A 17,232-nucleotide genomic window follows, 5' to 3' on the forward strand; every position below is an offset into this window, starting at 1 on the left:
GGCATTTATTGCCCTGTATGTCTTTTAGCCCCAAAAAAATCCCCTATGATTTTTGATATACATACTATGGTTAGATGTACTACAGCTTGGGTAGTATACCTAATATTGGGTGTCTGTAATACCTTTCACATTGGTCCTTCCTCTGTGATATTCAAGGAATGTATCAGCTTACATACTAACATTAGATAAACAGCAAAAACCAGCAGCATAAAACAAGATAAGCAAAAAAATAAAAAAGAATGCCATACCAGATGTCACTTGGTTGTAAGTGTTATCACTTTAAATGGAATAGGGCTTGACACCTTTAAGGTTATATAATCCACCAGAACAGTTGCTACTTTTTTGAAGAAGTTCTTGTTTGAATTGAATGGGGTGAAAGCGCTTAAACTTGATTGCTTTTAAACATTAAACCTGGTTTGCAGTCCCAGTGACATTTGGTACAGCATCCTTTTTTGTATTGATATTAGATGTAAATATGAAATGAATGCATTATATGAATATACACTAGTGCATCTACAGGTACATTTTGTGTTTATAGGCATAGAGAGAATTCTAGAGAATAATTTTATGAGTATTGATTTTGATGTACTGCTTTACAAGAAAGAAAGATTGTGGATTGCTGACACTGGAGCACTTTTCCCTTGCCTTAAATTAATCATTTTCATTTTGACTTAATTCAATAAGTCTTAAGTGTTAATTGTAGAGGTTTGTAAATCTGTATGTATACTTTTCCTTTCATAAATAGGAAAGTTTGTTTTTTTACTTCTGGCCATAGCTCACTTTATTTATTTATTTATTTTTTTGCGTTTCTTTGTGAAATTCTTTCTGAAATCATGTGACAATGTGATTTCTTATTTAATGGGACTCTGTTATATCATTCTTAATAAAGCTTTAGCAAAACTTGTCAGGGTTGTTAACAGTCAGGTGCCAATAAATACAGATGTGCTATTGTCTCTCGCTGGCTGCTTGATATTGTGTTTTATTTTATATATATAATATATATATATATATATATATATATATATATAGAGAGAGAGAGGGAGCACGTGTGTGATTATCTTGTGTATGGAATCATTCAGTAAAATTTTATTGTGTATCTCCTATTACGGGGCACTTGCCAGTCCTGATTGAACTTGATGTTTTGCAGTTACGCCTTATATTTTAGGACTGAGCATACACATTTCTAACTAAACATACAGTTAACACAATAAACAGCACTTTAGCATAGCAAAAGTAAACATAACTAAAACCTCCAGTAGTATAAAAAGTAAAAATTCTTGGTGCTTCACATTTTTACTGATATTTTAAGTAAAATGTCTTGCCACATAGTGTTGAATTTTGTATATGGAGAATTACGTATTGCTTACTAGAAAGTTCAATAAATTTAGTGTATTTCTGGTATAAGAATTGAATCCCTGGACTAAGATGGAGTAACAAATGTTGATATAAGACTAATGTAGACTGACAAATGAACCACATTGTGCTCTGCCCAAATGGCTGTAAGTACACTATTTCTGCTTCTGTCTCTCATTAGCTGTGTTTACTATAATGTGTTGCCCAGTTCATGCATGGGCCAGAAGAGGGGGTGACACTGTGAGCTACAGCTAATCATCTTATCAGTTTTTTTGAGTATTCTGCCTGCTGAGCATTGGTCACATTACATATCAAATTTATTGGGCTCTACATCTAGTTTAATAGAAGTGCGATGTCCCCACATAGGGCCAGTAATCAAGTAGCCTGAATCCTCAGCACTGACACTGGACAAGAGACATTCAGTTGGAATAAAAATGGATACACTCAGTATTTCCAGATGCAGACCTCTTTGCATCAAGCACAGCTTCCTTTAAGAGCACCCAGGGGACAGGCTCAGTCCAGGGGCTGGTTCCTCTTTTTATCTGTCCATATCCCCCATAAAACTCCCCACTGGCACAACTTAGACTTGAGTCCTTAGCTGGGGTTCCAAGCTAAGTCCTCCCAATACCCTGTCTGGAAGCCAGTGCATTTTGGCCCTGTTGCAAGTAGCTGACACAAACACACACAGACAACACACACTCTTTGAGATTTTATTTACACGTGCTCATACACACACACACACACACACACACACACACACACACACACACACACACACACACACACACACCTGGGAAAGGCTGGCACAGATTCACCTGCTGTTCCACATTCTGCCCAGACTATAATGTAGTCATCACTGCCACCAGAACCCTTGCCAGGTACTTTAAGGCTCTTACAAGGGTGCCCAGTTATACAATGTATAAGTTAATATTAATACAGATGGTAATGTTGACCAGACAGCAAGGTTTCAGGAGGACCAGAGCTGTTACCAAATAAATATATGCATATACTCTCAAAACTGAAATTTTTCTAAAAGGACCAGCCACAATGAGAAGTTTAAACATATTTAATAATAAATAAAAGAACAAGAAAATACTAAATATCTCTTCACAATAAACACCAGAGTTTCACTCACATGGAATATTAAAGTAACATAGATGGAAAATTTCACACTGGTATAGAAAAACAGTATTTAGCTAATCTCACTATCTATTCCTGATTGAATAAAAGAATTACTGTTCCTACTTACTTTATAGAGCAAGGCAAGATGGGTGAGTGGTCCTTGTTGTCAGATCCAAACAAACTACAGAATGCTGAGAGCAAACTCCTATTAAAACCTAAATATTATTTTTGGCTTACAGAATGACATCACACACATCTGGTTATCTGACTCCATTTTCCATGTTATCACCAACAATAGACACTGATAGGATTTTAACACTTGTGTGTTACCATACACACAAATATAGCTTTACTCAGAGATTTCTTGGAAGTCCTAAAACCATATAACCATTCCACTCTTCCTACCAGAGCTCCAACCTGTTCTCTAGCACAGAAGTTGCATCTCTGACTCCTTTCAAAACTGTAGGATAACATCTTTATGGCTTAACCCATAAAGTCATTTAATTTCAGATATGTTTTTAAGTTTGTTGCAGCTGGATTGTGATTAACCTCTGCTAAGCCATTCCCCTCTGTTTAAACATATACATTAATTCAGTTGCAATAATGCATGTACATTTCTTTTCCTTTCAGTAGGGCACACTGTTGATACATTTTAACGTAAGCAAACCTCACAAATACATTTTCAGCACAAGCATCTTTATAAATCAGTTTGATATACACATGACATATAATTTATTTACAAAATTCCAGCTAGCTGTGCTGGCGTATGTTACAAATCCATTGCCCTATTTCTCCTGGCATGGCTGGTGGTACCTCCTGTCGTCACAAGAAGATTGACTGAAAGTCTAGAAGCAGGTTTTAAAGATTGGCTAAATATTTTTACTTTAGTCAGAATTTTACTTTAGTCAGATTATACAGGTATTTACTTGAACCTTTTTCCTGCGCGTGCAATTTAAGTTAATTACCGGATGACTTACCTCATTTTGTTTTTCTGAAATACTGTAGCATATGCTTATTCATTGTAAAGCACATCCTGTGATGAAGCTCAAGAACTTTCATTTGTTGTAGTATTACAAGTATGAATTTTGATATCCAAGCATGTTATATTTTTGTTAAAATTTCTTGGCTTGCCTTCTGTTTTAGGGTCAACATTCATACGAGCAAATAGATTTTTCAGTAGACCACTTTTACTAAAAGCAAATAAATTCGGAGGCCTCTCTAGTCTCTCTGAGCAACACGTAATAAAATTAAATAGATTTATCAGTAAAGTATATCTTTTGTTATTTTATATCAGCATGCAAATTGTAATACTAAAATTATTAACTGATTTGTTTGATGAAGCCACATTATATGGGTAAATGTCATCTCAGTTACGTTATTATGATATATACAATTAACATTGTTTTTTTTTCTAGGTAGTCAAACTCAAACAAATAGAGCACACACTGAATGAAAAGCGAATATTACAAGCAGTTAACTTTCCATTTCTTGTAAAATTGGAGCATTCATTTAAGGTAAACTTTAATTTTTCATGTTGTCAGTACTTTTTTTTTTTAATTATTGTATTGTCTGTGCAGTGGAAGAGATTTGCTTGTAAATATATCGGGCAGTGATATGAGGAGGCCTAGAATAAATGAGGCACACAGAGAATTGCTTGTTTATTAAGTATTTGCTTGTAAGCTCTGAATCCATGTCAGTCATCATCCCCAGACTACTTGTACTCATAAAGATATGATTCATCACATACCCAGTATGAGACTTGTATTCACTAGAAGGTTATTTATATGAGTCATAATGATGTCAGTTGTACTATTTTGGCTGGTGCATTATTCATGTATAGCTTCCATAAGGTTATTGATTATCTTGAAACCATAGCATTTTAATTTTTAACATAATTAATGCTGACTTTTTCAAGAACAAACTAAAAAAATTAATCTAAAAAGATCAACAGTATTTTAAGCTGGCAAAACAAGGAAAAAGGAGCATTCACTCTTTCAAACATTTGAATATTATGAATTGCAATTATGTATGTGTATATATCTGTGTATATGCTATATAAGTGTGTGTGTGTGTACATTTATTAATAGTATTAGAGCAACTTTATGATGCTTAGCAATTGTGCTGATATATGAGCAGCTTAGAGAAAAATGTGTCTGAAATTGATGGAGGCAAGCTGTGCTATTTAAATTCCATATGAGAGTTTCTAGGGTGAGAGTAATCATAATATGTAATTGTAAACGTTTGTCCGTTTTCATAATACATGCTACAAGATAGAATCACTGCTGTCTTGTGAATGGAGAATTATTGATGCTGTGTGGAAGCTGCTTCATTTTAAACTTTTTTGGAGGATAATTTATGTGTGGCTGTTAGGAACATCTGGAAGTCTGAGCAAGTGATTGAAACTGTTCCTGGAAGCATTACATGACTGCAGAGTATTGGGATGAAGCCTTAAAGCCTGGCTAAGAAACTGTGTAAGCACTGCAAGCGTTTCATGTATTGAAAGACTAAGGACTGTAACTTCGAGCTGGTAGGTAACTTATCAGATAATGTGATCTTGTTATTTATTAATGGACATTTATCAGGAAAGTCCATTTTAAGCAGAGGCCTGGAGAGAAAATCCCCAGACGCACAAAATTTTATGAATACCTTGTTTAAGAACTGTAAATGGGTTTACACAAAACAGTACACAATTTTGCAAAAACAAAAATACGGCACATATATATATATATCTATGTGTGTATATATTTATATATATATATATATATATATATATATATATATATATATATATAGAAAAAGTTTAGGTGAGCATTGTCAATATTGCAGTAATGAATTTAAAATAAAGTGAAGAAAGATATAGGAAAGAGTAAGATAGCTAGGTTTAAGTTATATATAGTAAGTAAGAGGTAGGATTGTGTAGGTGGTAATGGATATGAGGACTAAACCAAGTAGTAAGGAGGGTAAGTTGTAAAAATAGATGATAGGTAGTTAAGTGATAAGAAGTGGTTAGTGGTGAAATGTAGTAGATAGGAATTCTAGGGTATAACGTTGTCAGTCTGGATTATTGCATTAGCAAAACGAAGTTTTGGATAAGAATTCTTTTAGTGAATGCTTAAAGGTAAGAAGGTTAGGGTTAAAGCTGATGGACAGAAATAGCAAATTCCAGCCTTTAGCTCCAGAATAGCAGTAGACGCTTTGTCCGGATGATGTCTTTGGCATATGAACTGAAAGGAGTTATTTATCCTTTGAATGAAGGAGTCTTTTGGGGGAGACAGGTATGGAGGATAGAGATAAGGGCAGGGCTATGAGTTTATGAACAATGTTGTTGGTTTTAATAAGTTGTAGGAAAATCAGGTGATGGGGAAGCTCAAGACGCTTAAGAGCTTGCAGTGATGAGTGTAGTGTTATGTATTGGTTGCAAACTTATTAGTTTTATTCTAGCAATTTTCAAGTTTAGTTTTTTTGAGCACTGTAGGGATTTGGTGTTCCATAAAATTGTGAGCATGGAAAATATGTACTGGCAAAGGTTAGTCTAGTAGGTTTATTCAGAAAGTGGTTGTCTGTAGAGTATACCAGGTTTTGATTTTTTTTATATTTTTCTGTATATGAAGATCAAATTTAATATTTCATCTGTTATGACAGCTAATAGCTTGGTTTGTGGAACTACTTCAATTACTGTCATTCATGGAAAGGATCTTGAAATTCTTTTTTGTCTAAAGTGTTTTAGGTGTAAAGAGAAGAAACTTGGACTTAGAGTTAAGTAAAAGCTGGGTGCTGTTAAGCCAAGATTCAGTAGAAGTGAAAGCTTCTTCTGTTATTTGTTGAAATTGTGGCAGACTGAAGAGCAGATTGGAATCATCTACATATTGAATAAGGAAGCCTTGACAGGAAGAGGGAGAGGACTAAGGTTAGAGCCTTGGGAAACATGGGTTTTGTTAGTTAGATATGGTGACAGGGAGCCTTGCCATTTTACTGACTGTTGTCTGTTAGAAAACTAGTGAAACATTGGAGAGAGTGAGATTATAGACCAAGGATGAATAGTTAAAAGAATTTTGGGTAAGAGACCCTATCGAAAGCCTTGGACTGGTTAAGGAATAGTGAGGACAAGTTTTCTGGAATCCCTATGGTTGTTTACAATGTCCATGAATAATAAGAGAGTGATTGTGCTGTGGGCTGGCTGAAAGCCATGCTGGGTAGGGGTAACTGTTGATTTTGAAGGAGATGGTTAAGAAGCTATTTGTGTACACATTTTTCTAAGATTTTTGAGACGGAGGACAAAATGGCTATGGGGTGAAAGTTAGTTATGTTGGTAGAGTTGCTCCTTTGTGCAGAGGGATCATGTGGGGCCTTTTCCATAGTGATGACCTGCAAGATTTAAGTATAGTTCTGCTGATAAGGATGCTAATAGGATAAGCTATGGCACTGACAATCATTCTAAGGTATTCATGTGGGAGGTTGTCTGCCGAGGTAGAGCCAGGATTTAACTTGAGTATTAGTTTTCTTAATAAATGTAAAAGGGAATGACTGTAGGGTAAAGGGGGATATTTGTGGAGGTAGCTTGATTGAGCAGTGGTGGGATAAGGATGAGATGCGTAGAGATGGTGGTGCTATGAGAAGGGAGCTTGCTAGCACTGGCGTTAGGTGAGTTACATGTGGAAGAGAAAGGATGGTGAGGAGTACATGTGGCTAATTTGGATTTACTTTCAGTAAAGTAGGTATTGAATATGCATGCTGTTCAAAGGGGTGTGCTTTCATCAGATGGACTGTGTTGTTTTTTTTATATCCTGAGTTAATTAGTAAATTTATGGAAGACCAGATTTTTTTTTTGAGATTATGCTTGCTATTGGTTCGTAAGAGTGTATAATATTGTACTGGATGACTTATTTTTTTTAACCTGGTTACAGCGTTGTCTGAAAAGTTGTAAATTTGTGTTGGTCTTATGCAGTTGCCAATCTTTCCACACCCTGTCAATCATAAGGTGTTTACACAGTTGTGAAAGCCGTGGAAAATGATTGTATTTGTTGTTGTTTTTTTGTTTTTTCTTTGTTTTTGTTTTTTTGTGCAGAGAGGAGCTACGTTATTGACAGTATTTTGAAATATTGAATTGAATGATTTGCTACCTCATCTAAATGGATGGCTTTTAATGTGGACCTGTCCATTGCTGTTAATAAATTAATGAATGACTGTTGATTAAATTTGAAGGATTGCACTTTGTTTTATATTTATGTTCTTTGGCTATATGAGAAATAGTTCCATAGGCATAAGCTGGTAGGTGGTCACATAATATGCCTTGAAGTATTCCAGATGTAGTGATTTTACTTGAGTTGGAAACTAGAATCTAGTCAAGAATAGATCTTTGGTTGTTAGTTTTATTTTATTAAGTTGATGATTTAATAAATATAGCAAAACCAACCCTCGCTAAGAAAACAAAGAATAAACAAATGACACAGAAGCCAATATACCACCAAATGACACTCCAATAAGTGCACAATGTGGGGCACTTTCACTGTGTAATTGTTGGAGTGTCATTTGAATTGTTTAAACTAATTTCTCTGTTTGATTGATTGATGAATTAATTAATCAGGGCATGTATTTAAGGCTGCTGTTTTTTTGTAACAGTTTATCCCTTGAAGGCGAAAAGCTGAGGTACCAGGAGAATAAAGTGGTATATTGGCTTCTGTGTCATTTGTTTATTCTTTGATGTTTTAATAAGTTGAGCAAATCGAAATAAGTTCATGTTGGCAGTTGGGAAGTCAAAGGTTAGGTTAAGTCAGTTTATATAAACATCATCTAGTATGATGGTTTAGTTTTTGAAAGTGTTTGATATTCATGATAGTATATCTTCTAGTATGGAAATATTTTCAAAAGGGATGTGAAGTACTACAATTTATACATTTGTTTTGTTTATTTGTAGGAAGGTGATGAGAATTTCTGCATTTGCATGTTTTGATATGGTGTTTGAGTAAGGAGTCAGAGTAAAGTAAAGTAAGGCTATTCCATCTGTTTTTTTTTTTTTTTGTAGTCTGTCTCTCTAGTAACACTGCAGCAGGGGGTGGGGGGAACTCTTGAGTTTTTTATAATAGGTTTTAGCCAGGTTTCTTTGGCAGCTATCATGTCAGGAGTATAGTAATTTATCCAGGCATGAAAGCATGTTATTTTGTTATATATACTACAGAGATTTGCTGTAACAAGGTTCAGACATTTTGAAGAGGGTACACTGATTGAGGCTGAGTAGGCCTCAGGATGGGATAGATGTCACCACAGGGGGAGATGCTGGAAATATGGTAACTGTCTATGAAACCATTTTTTGGTTTTAATGGCTTGGAATTTTATTTTTTGCTTTAGGAGGTATATCTGTAAATATTTTCAGTTTAGAGTAGAGGAGGAGAGGGACTATGTTGTATAAGCTGGGGGAGAGTTCATAATAGCTATTGTTGGAGTTATACTGAGTGCTGGTGGGTGTTAGTTGTTTGGTTGTTATATAGTGAGAAGATGTAAAGTATATTAGGAGAAGAAGAATTATGGTTAGGCTGAAAGGTGTCAGCATGGTTGATGTAGAGCAAGGCCACAGAAGTATTTAAGAGTTAATAGTGGAGGACAGGAAGGAGGATGGGTGATAATAGAGTATGTTAGTGTGTTAAGTTAAATAGATGATGAGGGTTGGAGGAAATATATGTGGGGTGGAGCTGAGGATGTTATAAAGCTGAATGTAGTGGGGGTGGTTAGGGATTGGTGGTAGGGTAGGGGAGCAAAGTGAGCCTGAGGACAGCAAGGGTGAATGGAGTGGGGTCCACACACCAAATGGAGGAAAAGAGGTACTACAGATTCTGACAGTCTGGTAAGGATCCTGCTGTGTCCGAAATAATTAAATATAACTACAGACAGAATGCAGAAAACTGAAAATGTATAGAACAATTATTTAAAGAGAAATTTCTTCATGGGGCTAAAAGTGTAAGAAATATTACATTACTGTAGGAGCAGGAGTTGTGTTTAACTTGTGTCTAGAAGAAGGAGGCAGGTCTAGAATTTAAAGGGACTATTAGAAGAGAAAAATAATTGAGGGAGGTGATAATTCACTGAAAGGAAAATGCATAAGGCTCTAGTGGAAATAAGCAGCATTAACCATACAAGCCAAATAGAATAAACTACTTAAAAGGTGGCAAAGCCTGAATAAGAAGACAGAGTAGTGGTAGCATTGAAGCAGTTGGGGAAACAGTTTGCTGTGGCAGGGTAAATGAGTTGACTAAAGGCAATTTAAATGTACTAGTTCAAATGAAGTAGCACAGCTTAACATGTAGTCATTGACTAGTTGTGCTTAGGATATTCTTCAGAGTTAAAGAATAAGGGTCCACTTACACTGCTTCAACAAATAAAGTATTACTCCTGTCCAAGTTGATACCAAGCATGGAGACTTTTCCCCTTGGGTAACTGTACAAATGTAGGCTGTGGAATCTGATGCTGTGGACAGGGCAGTATAAAAGTAGTGGGGTGGTTGTGGAAAGAAAGATATGCAAAGGAACAGGTTAGTTATGCAATGAAAACTGAGATAGAGGAAAACAAGGCAGGTGAATAGAGACCTTAAAACACATGAAAGTTGGACAGATATAGTATAGAGAATAGTTAAGTGGTAGGTACAAGTACAACTATTGAAAACATATTTTAAATAAAATACAAAACAATTTCACAGCATATTCCACTTTAACAGTGGATCTTTTGCTACTAAGCCACTTATACAGAACGTTTTCATTTTACTTTATATATCTGTAAAGATAATGCTCATTTATTAGTAAAATGATGCCCTTAGATTGTATTTCTCTTGATTTTTAGCAGCAGTCTATTAATTGTAGAACATTAGTAAATTAAGCAAATTAAAGAGAAAGTCAGCTAACACACAGTTTAGCAAGATAATATAGCCAGTATGTCAGTGCAGTCTGCACAGGAGGACCACACTTGAACATTTAGTATACATACTTTAAAAACAATGTCAACTACCAGGTAGTTTAGAAGGGTTATACAGCTTTAATGCAATTGTTGAATCCATAGGTTGACTGCATCTAAGCATAACGCATTAACTGGCCGCATATCTACTTTGACACAAAAAACGAGTGTAAACATGATCAAGAAAACTGAGCACTTTTCGTCTGTGTAAGTAACAAGTACCACAAGCCAGAATGCTATATATTTAGATTTATGCTAAAAGTAGCTATAGATGTATTTTCTATTTTGCTTTTTTGTTGTACTGTCTGAAAGCAGTTTTGAGATTTTGTGTACAACAGGATGGATTAAAAAATAACCATAGATGCTCATCGTGTTACCCTGCTGCAGTCATCACACTTGGGTTATCCTGTCGTCAGGCGGTCCCGTAGTCGGCCTGAATTCCAAAGTCCTGGTCCGGCGTCGGTTGCCGTCGCTTCTTCCCTGACGTCAGTGCACCAGGGGTATATAAGAGGCATCCGATGCCATTTTCTTCAGTCTCTCTTGCCACACGGTGCCCGAAGCAGAAGCAGTTCGCAAGTGCCGGTCGGCCGACACCTGAGACTTTCGAATCGAATTTCAGTCCGAAGTCTTCAAAGCTAAGTACCCTGTTGGGGAACCTTTTCTTGCCTCAGTCCGATGTCAGAAAAAGTTAACAGTTGCATTTCTTGTGGGAAGCAAATACCTCATAAGGACTTTCATTCTTATTGTATACCTTGCCTAGGCCCAGACCACGACGTCACTGGTTGTCGGTTTTGTGCTAGGTTCAATAAGCGAACTATAAAGCGATGCTTTGATTTCGCATGACACTACTTCAGTAGGAAATTTAATTACACTATGCCGTCGGAGCAACTGACTACCGGCGTGCATAAAAAACGCAAACATAAAGGCAGGCAGCTTAGATCCATAACAGACTCCGAGGCCTCGGCTGGGTTGGTCTCCGGTTCTCTGGTTTTCAGTGAGGCGCCTACGCAGCTCCTGGCGACCGCAGAATTGCAACCCCAGACCGCTTCGGATTCTCAGACAGAGAGTTCTAGGCCGACGCAGCCATTTTCTTTAGGCCCTACTGACAACATTGCAGAAGGAGAAGCCAGTGCTGTGGAAACACCGTCTACTCTCACCATAAAATCTTATCCTAAGCTTAAGACTCCTCTAAAACCAAAAACGACTGCACATCAGTCTCCAGTTCAAGGCCCCATGCCTAAGAAACAGATGCTTAAAATGGCTGAAGATTTGATTTCTTTTTAATCAGGGGCTCCCAACCCCCCCAGACAAAAGGCCTAGACAAGAGGAGGATTATGCCTCCTCTGATCAAGTGTCTATTTCCTCAGGCTCCTCTGAGGAACAGGATTACTCCTTTCCCCCTTATGAAGATTCTGATGCTGAAGATTCCATTCCCTCAGCTTCTCCCCCTGAAGACTATTCCTTTGGGGAAACCTTACATACTATGAGGGAACATTTCCACTGGGAAGGTCAGGACTACTCTGACTCAAAGAAAAGGCTCAGAGAGTTTCTTTTACTCCCCCAGCACAGACCACTTGCTATCCCTCCAGTTTTGGACATTGTGGATGAGGTTTACTTAGAATCTAGTCTAAATCCAGATTCTCTGCCTCCTGCTCCAGCCAAACCAGACAGATATTATAGAGTGCCTGACTCACACAAATTCCTTTACAAAAGCCCTGTTGCTGACCCACAGACAATCTCCCAGGGTCCCAAAGGGGCTAAGGCTTCTATGGCTAAAAATCCTGTACCCTCTGAAAGGGACTCCAGAGCACTAGATAGGTAGGGGAAGAAGGTCTACACCTCAGATACTCTAGCTATATGAGAGCAATAAATTGTCAATTTCACATGCTGAAATACCAGCAATTCCTAATGTCTCAAATAAAACAAAAAATGAGCACGCACCCTCAACAGTCTGAATTCAAGGAAATGCAGGATCTGTTGCATGCAGCTGAACAGGTGGGCAAACATACTTTACAATGTGGATTTGATTCCTTGGAAGCTTCCTGTAGAGCAGCTGTTACTGGGTCTGTTAAAGGAACAAGCTCTGCCTGATCATGTTAAAGCAAAGTTACTAGATGCACCCTTACAGCAGGGATGTCTTATTTGGAGTTAAAGCAGAAGAGGTTTTAAAGAAAATGGAGGATAAGGCAAAATCTATGCAGACGGTCAAAGATTTCTTACCGGTACAACCCCCACGCTTCAGTAGAAATTGGCCAACAAAAAATTGGTCCTTTCCAGCTTTTGACGGACCACAGAGGGGTAAATACAGACGCCCAAGGGGCAGAGGTTAAGCACAAATCCCTTACAAACCTCGCCAGTGGGGCAGTGCAACACAGAAGGGAGGAGAAAACAGGTCCCAAACTACTAGAAGACAAACACAATGACTTAAGCCTCAAACTGCCAAGCAAAGCTCTCTTGGCAGCTCCCTTGGGAGGAAAATTAGCACTTTTTGCAGACAACTGGCGCATCATCACAAAAGACAAATGGGTCCTAGACATTATCTCACAAGGACACAGATTCCATTTCCGCACCTTGCCAAGGGTAAAAGGAATGCCAAACCTGCCACAAAATCAATGGGCAGAGGCACAAAAACAAATTACAGCTCTCATGGACATGAGAGCCATTCAACTGGTACCTACACAGGAGCAAGGCCAAGGATTTTACTCAAGGCTCTTTCTAGTCCCCAGAAAGGACAATGCTTGGAGACCCATTCTGGACCTTTCGATTCTAAACACCTTCTTGTAAATACCCAAATTCAAGATGCTAACACTACAGCAGCTTCTTCCCATGTTGGGCAAGAAAGCTTGGCTAGTAACGTTGGACCTCAAGGAGGCATACCTGCATGTCCCTATCAGACAAATTTGCAGAAGATACCTCCGTTTCATTGCAGGTTCAACCCATTACCAATTATCTGCACTGCCCTTTGGCTTATCTACTGCGCCCAGGTTCTTCACAAAATGCCTGGCACCAGTAATTGCATACTACAGACAAAGAGGAATTCAAATATACCCATACCTGGACGACTGCCTCATCCAAGCAGAAAGCAAGGACATTCTCTTACAACATCTGGCTTTTGTAAAACACCTTCGAAGTTGCCTAGGGTACACAGTAAACGAAAAGAAATCAAAACTAGTGCCCTCACAAAATATGACATTCCTGGGTGCCAGCTTGAATACAATGGCCCAGATGGCTTATCTGACTCCAGACAAACAACTACAACTAACTCAATACTTCAAAATAATGGCAACAAAGACCCAACTCCCTGCAAGAAAAATTCTGCAGGCCTTGGGCTTCATGGCATCTGGCATACTACTAATACCATTTGCAAAACTACATATGAGAAAATTACAATGGTACCTGAAAAGCGTATGGACTCAACACAGCCACAGCTTGGAAACAATGATACCTCTCATTCCCTGCCTTCAACAGGATTTTCTATGGTGGTCACAGGCATGTCACCTCAACGAGGGTCAACCTTTCACCTTACCCCCAGCCAGGCAAACTATGACAACAGATGCATCAGACTATGCCTGGGGGGCACACATGGCAGGACAGTGCGTTCAAGGCATATGGACTGCAGATCAAAGAAATCTGCACATCAATCAAAAAGAAATGCTAGCTGTACAGAATGCTCTGACAGCCTTCAAGGACCTCTTACATCCAGGACAGCTTATAAGGACAGACAACACCACAGTAATGTGGTACATAAGCAAGGGGGTACACACTCCTACCCTCTATGCAGGCAAGCAATGACCTCCTGGAACACAGCACTGGCTTACCAATTTCAATTACAAGCTCAATTCCTGCCAGGAAAAAGGAACACATGGGCAGATGACCTAAGCAGGAACATCATGGATCCCCACAAATGGAAACTGGATCCACAAGTGTTTGCAATGATAACTCAAAAATGGGGGCACCCGGACATAGACCTGTTTGCCAACCCCCAAAACTATCAGCTATCAAAATTGTGCACCAGGACATTTCACCATCAAACTTGGAAAGTGGACGCACTCTCATTATGTTGGAAAATGCTGACAGTATATGCCTTTCCTCCATTGCCCCTTCTCACAAAGGTGCTGCTGAAAGTCAGGATGGAGAGACCCAGGATGATACTCATTGCTCCAGACTGACCACGCCAGCACTGGTACCCACTACTAAGGAACATGGCCCACCATGGATTTTACCACAAATTCCTCATCTGCTCACACAGCGAGACAGTCAGATTCTACACAGCCAGCTCAAAACCTTAAATTTGGCTGCATGGCAAATCACCTAAGCAACCAGCCAGCTCCTCTTTCACAAGCTGTTATAGATGTCATTCTGGAGGCCAGGAGGCCCAGCACAGGAAAGCCTACTCAGTGTATTTGCTTATAACTGGAGGGATGTTTTGTTTGTGCTAAACTTTTATTATTGGTACTATCTACTGACCACCTTTTGGGGGGCACCTGACATCCGGGGGAAGAAAAACTGAAGAAAGTGGCGTCGGATGCCTCTTATATACCCCTGGCACACTGACGTCAGGGAAGAAGCAACGGCAACCGACGCCGGACCAGGACTTTGGAATTCAGGCTGACTACGGGACTGCCTGATGACAGGATAACCCAAGTGTGATGGCTGCAGCAGGGTATACACTTTATTTATTTATTTATTTGCCATTTGTTACCGGGTTAGTCTGGCTGGGCAGGCACCCTTTTTCAGCAGAGACCCAAGGAGAAAAGCTCCAGATAGATTGTTTACGGTTAGATACAAAACAAACTTACAGTAATATAAATTCTTTACATTTGCATATGAAATTGAAGATACAGATATAGTGAAATTCATAAGATGGGTCTATATGATGAAGATTGACTTTTAAGAGGGAAAAAGTGTAAAAAAAAGTTTTGTTTCTGTAATTCTGAACTTAACTGAAAGCTATGTAGGTCTGTGTTTTGTGTGTGTGTGTGCATGTATATATATATATATATATATATATATATATATATATATATATATATATATGTGTGTGTGTGAATATCGCTGTGTTTGTATGTATTGTGGCATCTTATCTGTGGAAAATGGGGAATGTGGTTTAGATGTGTGACTTTTAAGTTCTTACAACCTTTGATTATATTAACTAGAATAATGAAAACATAATCGCCTGTTTAATGGTTTATTAAAGGTATTGCATAAGAAAGCGCTAATCAGTTGGGTGGATCATTCTGGGGTAGAGAAGAGGCTCTTCATGAAGAGTCATTGTTCTTGAAATTGGAAGGTCCAGTCGGGGCCTGTTGTGGATGTAAGAAGATCAGGCAAGAAGGATATTTTTGTGGAGCTGGAAGGAAGGCCTAGTCCAGAACTTGCAGCTGTATTTGATATATACAGCCACTTGCTAGAAGGACTATATGGGGATGAGTTAATTCTGAGTACTGAAAACCTAATGTCAAGTTACTGTGTAAATGTTATAAATACCTTTGCATTTAGCTATGTCAAGCCAGCTAGGCTATTTTCATTACTTGTTATGAATAAACCTGTGTTTTCACACATCTCAGTGTGGTTAATATATTTTGTACTGGTGGAGAATGTTGGCAGTTTAACCAAGGGCTAACCAAGATACTTTCCCTCAGTAGTTCTCTGTTGAAAGTACTCAGCCTGTTTGAGCTGGTTTCCTGCAGAATTTTTAAGCCAAAAACATGTTGCTGCTGTTAGCTTGCAAGTGTGCACTAATCTGACAGTAGTTTGGGTTTTCTGTTATTACACCAACAGCCATGGATGGGTTACTGAAAGGTGGAGACTAATCAGAAGCAGCTGCAACAACAATTAGTGGGAATGTGATTGGTAACTGTAGACTTGTACCCCTCTTTAAGAAACTTAGTAAAGAGGATGACATTGAATCATATTTAGTGACAAAACATGCCTTTCATATTGTCCACTGCTGGTAGATTTACTCAGATTTAGCTGCTTCTCTCCCTGGAAAAGAGGCTCAATTTTCATCCTGACAGTGGAACAGACTACCAGTCACAGAGTTGGTCCTTCTTCCAGACACATAAAGAATAAGTTAAGCAAACGGTCTCTGCCACCACAGCAGTCTGGCAGTTAGCCTTAGCCTCCAGTAGGTGATTCTGCTGCGGCCATTTGTTGTTCCTCAGACCACTCATATTTTACCACAGATCCTTCTGGTGTAGCACCTACAAGCACTATGGACTGGTGGTTAGCCACGTCCTCTGTGGCTGATGGGAGTCTCCTCAGTGGGCAGGGGAGATCCACTGTTGTCATACCTGACAGAGGGAACAGGGAAGGTTTCCTTGCTTTGCCAGAATGCTGTGCCCAGCCCTGGGGAAGCAGCTCTGGCCATTAGTAACATCTTTGGCCCCATTTTTTCCTGTCAAAAAGAAACAGAAAATGAAAGCATTTATCTATCCTTTCTCAAAATTCTTTGGACAGGAGTAGTTTACTGGTACTGGCTCAGGTTCAGATTATTGATCTTGCTTGTAAAGTAGTTTCTGGTAAAAGAAACAGGGATTCCTCTTTTCCTGAAGAGGTTCAAGATTCTGAATCTGAACAAGATGATGCAGGGAAGGATTTGGGGTTTTCTTCTCAGATTTCTGATTCAGTCTGAGAGGAGAGCTGTGTTTCTGATTCCTCCTGTGAGAGTTTCTCTTCTCTGAGTCTGTTCCTAGACATCCCACTGTTTTCAGTAGGAGAACATTAAAGTTTCTCAGTTCCTCAGAAAATACTATGGGTTTTTACAGAAAGATTTTCCAGAACCTTCACACATTCCTCTTGCCCTGTCTGCTTTAAAGG

The 17,232-nt window shown here is 38.6% G+C and overlaps 1 protein-coding gene across 5 annotated transcripts in view; it reads left to right on the forward strand.

Annotated features, from left to right (window-relative positions):
• The window catches only part of LOC122809023 (cAMP-dependent protein kinase catalytic subunit beta), a 2,062,609-nt gene that overhangs the window by 1,445,331 nt on the left and 600,046 nt on the right, over nt 1-17,232 (forward strand). For all 5 annotated transcript variants that reach the window (XM_044080223.1, XM_044080224.1, XM_044080222.1 and 2 more), the window contains one exon: nt 3,891-3,989. In XM_044080223.1, the coding sequence (XP_043936158.1) occupies nt 3,891-3,989 (99 nt within the window). The remainder of the gene's footprint in view (nt 1-3,890; nt 3,990-17,232) is intronic.

This window comes from Protopterus annectens, chromosome 8.part0 (genome assembly GCF_019279795.1).
Source record: "Protopterus annectens isolate FY-2018-M chromosome 8.part0, PAN1.0, whole genome shotgun sequence".
Lineage (NCBI taxonomy): Eukaryota > Metazoa > Chordata > Ceratodontiformes > Protopteridae > Protopterus > Protopterus annectens.